General features: G+C 33.5%; 1 protein-coding gene across 1 annotated transcript in view; it reads right to left on the bottom strand.

Annotated features, from left to right (window-relative positions):
• Positions 1-2,900: 2,900 nt before the first annotated feature.
• The window catches only part of LOC137644278 (putative uncharacterized protein DDB_G0290521), a 6,923-nt gene continuing 2,345 nt past the window's right edge, over positions 2,901-7,478 (bottom strand). The window contains exon 2 of the mRNA XM_068377271.1: positions 2,901-3,532. Within this exon, the coding sequence (XP_068233372.1) occupies positions 2,901-3,532 (632 nt within the window). The remainder of the gene's footprint in view (positions 3,533-7,478) is intronic.

Here is a 7,478-nt window from a genome sequence, read left to right as displayed (position 1 = left end):
TATATATATATATATATATATATATATACATATATATATATATATATGTATATATATATATATATATATATATATATATATATATATATATATATATATATATATATATATATATATATATATATATATATATATATATATATATATATATATATATATATACTACCGCTAGAGATTTATTGGCTCCTTTGACTGGCCAGACTGTATTCTTTTTGGTTATGGCTCATTCTGTCTTTGCCTCCACTTACACCAAATAGTCTGGCATATTCTCTATACATTTTCTTTTGTTCTCATACACCTGACAACACTGATATTACCAAACAATACTACATTCAAGGGGTTATCTATTGCACTGTAATTGTTAAGTGGTTACTTTCCTCTTGGCTAGGATAAAAGTGGTGCTTTAGCTATGGTAAGCAGCTCTTCTAGGAGAAGGACACTCCAAAATCAATCCATTGTTCTCTAGTGTTGGGAATTGCCAAAGCCTCTGCACCAGGGCCTTCCACTGTCTTGGATTAGAGTTCTCTTGATCTAGGGTACACTCCGGCATGCTGCTCTGTCTTATTTGTCTTCCTCTTGTTGTTTTTAAGTTTTCATACTGATATATGAAAGATCTAATTTAATGCCGTTATTGTTATTAAAATATTTTATTTTGATTTTATTACTTCTCTTTTATTGTATTCTTTTCCATGTTTCCTTTCATGTTGGAGCCCTTAGGCTTACAGCATTTTGCTTTGTTAACTAGTGTTGTGAATTAGCTTCTAATAATAATAATAATAATAATAATAATAATAATAATAATAATAATAATAATAATAATAATAATAATAATAATAATAATAATGTGGGGTGGACATAAGTGGTTTGTTTACGCGAAATCACAAGCTTGATTACAAAACTGTTGAAGATAACAATGGCGTAAAAACTTTAACAATATGAAACATGCAATGAGAAGCTTAAACAATTTGTTCTAATATCAGTCAGAGAGAGAGAGAGAGAGAGAGAGAGAGAGAGAGAGAGAGAGAGAGAGAGAGAGAGAGAGAGGAGAGAGAGAGAGAGAGCGATCACAAAACAATGTATGAGCGTTTATAAATTACACTTGCATGGAAGAAAGGAAATGTATTCTCAGTAAGGCTTTTATTAAGACGTTATCCTTCTTCTTTGTATGTATCTTTTCCCACTTCTATGTGCGGTCGATGTTTCTGGTTAGCTTTCTCCATCTACCTTTGTCCCACACTTTTAATCCCTTTGATCGAAAGTCATCTTTGATACAGTCCATCCACCTTGGTCTCCCTCTCCTTCTCGTTCCCTGTACATCCATTTCCATCACTCTCCTCCCAACATACTGTTCATCTCTTCTCATGACATGACTATACCACTTCAGTCTACTTTCTTGGATCTAATCTGATAGTTTTCTAACTCGTGTGGTACCCCTAATTACCTCATTCCGTATCTTATACCTTCCTGTCACACCACACATCCATCTCAACATTCTCATCTCTGCCACAACCAGTTTCTTCTCTTCTGTCTCCTTTATTGCCCACGTCTCCGCTCCATACATCATTACCGGTCCACAACGGGCCTGTGTACCTTACCTTTCAACTTAACCTCTATTTTCCTGTCACATAGTATTCCACGCACTTTTTTTCCAATTCTTCCATCCTGCTTGCATTCTGTGGTTTATTTCTGCCCCCAGATCACCATCCTCTGCAACTGTTGATCCTAAATACCTGAAAATTTCAACTCTTTTCAATCTCTCTCTTTGCAAACTTACTTCCCCATTTTCCCCATTTTTCAATCTCAAATACTCTGTCTTTTTCCTGCTGATCTTCAATCCTCTCTTTTCCATTTTTTCTTCTCCACTCCTCCAGTTTCTCTTCTACTGTCTCTTGCGTAGTGCTACCCAGTATAACATCATCAGCAAAAAGCATACACCAAGGAGAATGAGATCTAATACCTTGAGTTACTACATCCATGACCAGATCAAATAGGTAAGGGCTCAATGCAGAGCCCTGATGTCACCCCTCATTTACTGGGAAACTCTCTGTTAGGTCTATACTGCTCCTAACATTTGCCTTTGCACTCTCATACATATCTTGGGTGATTCTTACGTATTTCTCAGGACTCCCTTTCCTCTCATACATCTCCACAGCTCCTGACGTGGTACTCGATCGTATGCCTTCTCTATGTCAATGGGCTATTTGGTTTATTAAGACGTTATCCATTCATATATAAAATGGGATGGAAAACTTAATCTATTCAGATGAATTAATATCGATGTAAGCAAAATAAATAAATATTTTGTAAGGTGAGGCTGCTTTTGTTTGCAAGTGGTTATAGTTATGCAAATATTTTTTTGCTGCCTTTGCATTGGGATATATGTTTTTTCGATTTTTTTTTCATCTGATGGCTAATTGAAAATTTTCAAATATTCATCCATTTAGGCTTCAATTATATTCTGTTGTTTTTATGAATATAAAGAATTACTATTTGAATAAATATATTGATTGAAGAAGAGATGGTTTGAAATTGTATGGGTTTCTTAGATTTGACAGATATTATTTTGCAATGGATAGCCTAGTGGTTTCATTTATAATCAGCAGTCTGTTCGTCTCGAGATCAACCCATAGCAAAATAGATATTAAGGTGAATGAAACATTGCTGACTGGCCCATAGGCTTAAATATCAGTCAACAAGAACCATTGTCTTAACGTTATGTAGATGAGCAGTTACCTACCTCTTGCCTCTACTGCTTAATAGAACCTTTAAACCCATAAACTCGATATTCATTTCCGCTGAAAATATGTAACGTAGAATTTGGAGTTGGAGTTGAAGTTGAAATTGGAGTGGTAGTAGCAGTGCGAGTTGGAGTTGGGCTGGAGTTGGGGTATGAGTGGAGTTTAAAGTGGAGTTACAGCTAAAGATGAAGTTGGAGTTGGAGTGGAAGTTGGAGTGGGGTTGGAAAAAGGAGTTACAGTTGCAATTGTAGTGGGATTAGGAGTGGGTTTTGGAGCTGGACCTGGAGTGAGATTGGGAGTGGAAGTTGGATTTAGAGTTGGAGCTAGAATTGAGGCTGGAGTGGGATTGGGAGTGGGAATTGGAGTTGGAGTGGGATTGGGAGTAGGAATTGGAGTTGGAGTTGCAGCTTGAATTGGAGTTAGAGTGGGATTGGGGTTGGGATTGGAAGATGGAGTTGGAGTTGGAGTTTGAATTGGAGTTGGAGTGGAATTGGGAGTGGATGTTAGAATTGGAGTTGGAGTTGGAGGTGGAATTGGAGTTAGAGTGAGATTGGGAATGGATGTTAGAGATGCAGGTGGAGAAGGAATAGGAGTAGGATTGAGATTGGGAGTGGATGTTAGAGTTGGAGGTGGAGGAGAAATAGGAGTAGGATTGAGATTGGGAGTGGATGTTGAAGTTGGAGTTGGGGTTGGAGCTAGAATAGGCGTTTTAGTGGCAGTGGGAATGTTAGTGGGAGTCGGTTGATTAACCAAAATAAATTCAGATGCCACACTAAATGTATCCTTTGAAGCAGCTTCATGTATGATTCACATATATTCATTGATCAAACATAATTATTATATGATAATAAATTGAGGTGAAAGCTAATATGGGATCATAAATATGCATAAAAATATTCACAGTACTAAGACTTTTCCAGTTGAGGTGATAGAATTACAATTATCATAAGAACTGGTATATCCTAAAATGTTATAAACTCTAGATAATGAAATTATTTTACGAATAACTATTACAAATAAAATACATGTGGAAGGTCATTATAATTTTATCCCTGCTATCATCGAGAATTATTGTTTGTGTCAAGAGAAGTTAAAATATCATGTTTACTATATTCTATGTAAAATGAAAAACACCGTAGAGCAGGAAATAGATGGGACATATTTATTAGAGCTTGAGAGGGTCTATTGAATTGCATTTTCTGGTTCATCGAGGGAACAAAGGCCACTGAAAATTAGGTAGGAAAATATGAAACTCAGATAAAAGTAATGTTCTGTTATCTGTTTATACAACGAATGATATTCGATTTCACAAATGATGCATCGGGCTAAAGGAAGTAAATAGAAATATTCAGATTATTCCAAGAAATTTCTAGAAGAGCGATGAGATTTTTTTTTCTTCGGGGCGTGCGGGGGTTCGTAGTTGTCAATGATGTAATGTTTATAACACCACGGATATGTGAGGGATGTTATTCTAATAAGAGAAAATGAGACGAAAAGGTTCTTCGCTTCCTGAACATCAAATAATGTTTTCATGAACACTATCGTAATGAATGTGAAGAAATCTATGGTTCATAGAAGTCTATATTATGGAATCACGAAGGTATAGAAAACATGCATATGATTCTCAGTGTGTTTTTCTTTATTTTTTTTTCTAGGGGAAGGGCATTCATTTTTCACAAGTTGAAACAAAGGTTTTACTACAATTTTAGATAGCTTTGAATTGGAATGAAAATATGTAAGTTGTGAGTGCATAATACTCGTGATAATCTATTGAAGTCTATATAAAATACTGAAAACAGACAGAGATTAAAAAAATCTAATTTGAAACGTACGTAACCAAAAAAAGAACTGTTTTGCAAAGGTATACGAGGAATTTGGTGACCGTTTCTTTCCAGCCGAATTTTATGGTGAGTTTTAATGGAAAATGAAAATCAATTATCAAGACAGCATATGTTGTCTTTATCATGTGCGCATGTGTGTGGGGGTGTAGGCATCATAGATATATGTGTGTAGGTGTTTTTAAGAAGTCATTCCTCTTCTAAAATTAAATAAAAGGAGAGAGAGAGAGAGAGAGAGAGAGAGAGAGAGAGAGAGAGAGAGAGAGAGAGAGAGAGAGAGAGAGAGAGAGAGAGAGAGAGAGAGAGAAGGGGAGGGGGCTGTCAAATTTACTAAAATCATGAAACATATTTCTTACCTTAAACTTTTTCTCTTATGACGAGTGGCCGGTTACTGCTATAGCCTATTCATTCTTTGACGCCTGAATTGTTGATGAGAATCCTGTGAAGTACATATATACAAAAGCTTCATCATCTCGCAGCAAGACTCGTTAACAGAGCTTCGTCACCTTTACCCACCCTGTATGCATCCTTCCGTTTCCAAGATATAAACAATTCCTCTCCATTCTTTCAACATAACCTGTCTACCTCAAAACACCATTGTACATCCTTTCAACAATGCTGACTATTTCATCACTCCTTTGTTTCCAATTTTCACAATGATTTTTCACAGTATGTGCTGTACAGAGACTTGATCTCTACAGCTTTACCCCTTTAAATCCTTTCAGTCACATTCAGCCTCCAGTTTTTACTTTCTTAAAGGAAAGTTGGCTCAAGAACCCCTCCATACCCTTCATATCTTCCTACATAATCATCCATGGAAATATTTTTTGTCTCAATAATTTTTTGTATCTTTTATATGTGAGTGTATGTGTCTATACATATAGGATTATACATGTATATATATATATATATATATACACACACACACACACACACACACACATATATATATATATATATATATATATATATATATATATATATATATATATATATATATATATATATATATATATATATATATATATATATATATATATATATATACACATACACACACATATATATATATATATATATATATATATATATATATATATATATATATATATATATATATATATATATATATATATATATATATATATATATATATATATATATATATATATATATATATATATATATGTGTGTGTGTGTGTGTGCGTGTGTGTCTGTGTGTGTTATGTTTATTTGTGTTTAATACGTATTTGTGTACAATAGTGTTCGTCAAAACAAATATAAAATCCTACTAAATAAACGTTGATTTTACCCGTTTGTCGTTGAAATACTCTCTAGTATTCAGCACAAACGAAATATAAAAAAAAAATAGTTAATGCTTTTAAACTTGGGACCCCTTTTTATATAAAATCTTCATAATTAATTATTGAATTATTTTATGAACTCATCAAACCTTTGCCTTTGACTTTGAGAGTGAATTTCCAGATCTCTATTAACAATTTTTATTTTCTACTCATATTTTCTTTTTCAATCATTTACGTATGTATTGTTATATGTAGATAAATTTTTACTATATTAGGTATTAGGACCAGTGGTAAAAGTTTATTTCTAATTAATAAATGTTAATGATAAGTTTAAAATACTCTATTGATTTGTAACCAAAGATATCCTTTTATCTTGGAACAAGAGCCTTTGGTAATTTCTTAGTCGGCAGACGTGTGCATTGCTTCGTATAGTTTAGCCAGGTCCTGAACTTTTCAGGAAAAGTCTGTGGCCTATGTAAGAGAAACCCGCAAGGGCGTTCTGAAGAGACCATTTTCAGCAATCGTTGGTTTAAGGCTGCTTTTGTGAAGACATGGTTTGTGATACCTGTCACTACACAGCAGTTTAACTTCATTTACAACGTTACTATTTCTAGAAGCAAATAAGATCTTTGAAGATCGAATATTATCAGAAGCTGTGTATTCGATTATCATCTTTTTTCTAAAAACTACGTCCAGGTAATTACTTCAAATTTTAGCGCTGAGCTTCATGTTCGCTGATTTCTAACTTCATAGAGACTTATAAAGGTAAAGTCTGTACATTCTTATGTATTTATATAAACTCCTATTATCAAGAGTAACACTGTGAGTATTTGGAGAATCTTGTAAAATATTGCAAATACTTTATCTAATATAAAAAACTGTTATTGTTATGTTTAACGGCTATTAGTTTCTATTGCTGTAACGGGTTTGCTATTTTTATGCCGAATGAATCAATAAGGGTATAAAACATTGATGAAGAGTTTACTTAATAACTGATCGTAACAGTATAACAGAAAATTGAAAATCTTACTCATGAAATAAAAAAAAAGAAAAAAGTAAAGAGGTTAAGCGCCAAAAGTACAGCTTGTTGCAAACTGTGTTGATTTAATTACCTTCATTAATCAAATTGTTCAAGAAAGTTGTTTATGAGAGTAGGCCTATACTATTCCTCAAGTATCTAGAGTATTAAAAACTTAATTCATTAGCCATCTTTCGTCAAGTTTATATCACTGAATTTGTTTTTAATTTTTACAAGTACATATACAAATGCATTTGTTCTCACAATAAATCATTACACTCATGTCTTCATATTTGATATAGTTCTCCTAATAAAAAGCAGAATACATTAGCTTGTAATATACTATACAGATAAAATGAGTCAATATCCTAATTGAATCATAAAAATCTCAATAATCTTAAATTCATAAATGAAGTAGAGCTTACAAACTGGTTTTCGTAACAATATAGTGTGACCCTATGCAAGTTGGTGTCTGACATAATTCCACTTTGTTCATCTCTCTCTCTCTCTCTCTCTCTCTCTCTCTCTCTCTCTCTCTCTCTCTCTCTCTCTCTCTCATTCTTTAGCACTATTTTCCTCG

The sequence above is a fragment of the Palaemon carinicauda genome, chromosome 7 (genome assembly GCF_036898095.1).
Source record: "Palaemon carinicauda isolate YSFRI2023 chromosome 7, ASM3689809v2, whole genome shotgun sequence".
Taxonomy (NCBI): Eukaryota; Metazoa; Arthropoda; class Malacostraca; order Decapoda; family Palaemonidae; genus Palaemon; species Palaemon carinicauda.
The sequence above is the reverse complement of the archived record's forward strand: the minus strand, read 5'-3'. Positions and strand labels throughout refer to the sequence as shown.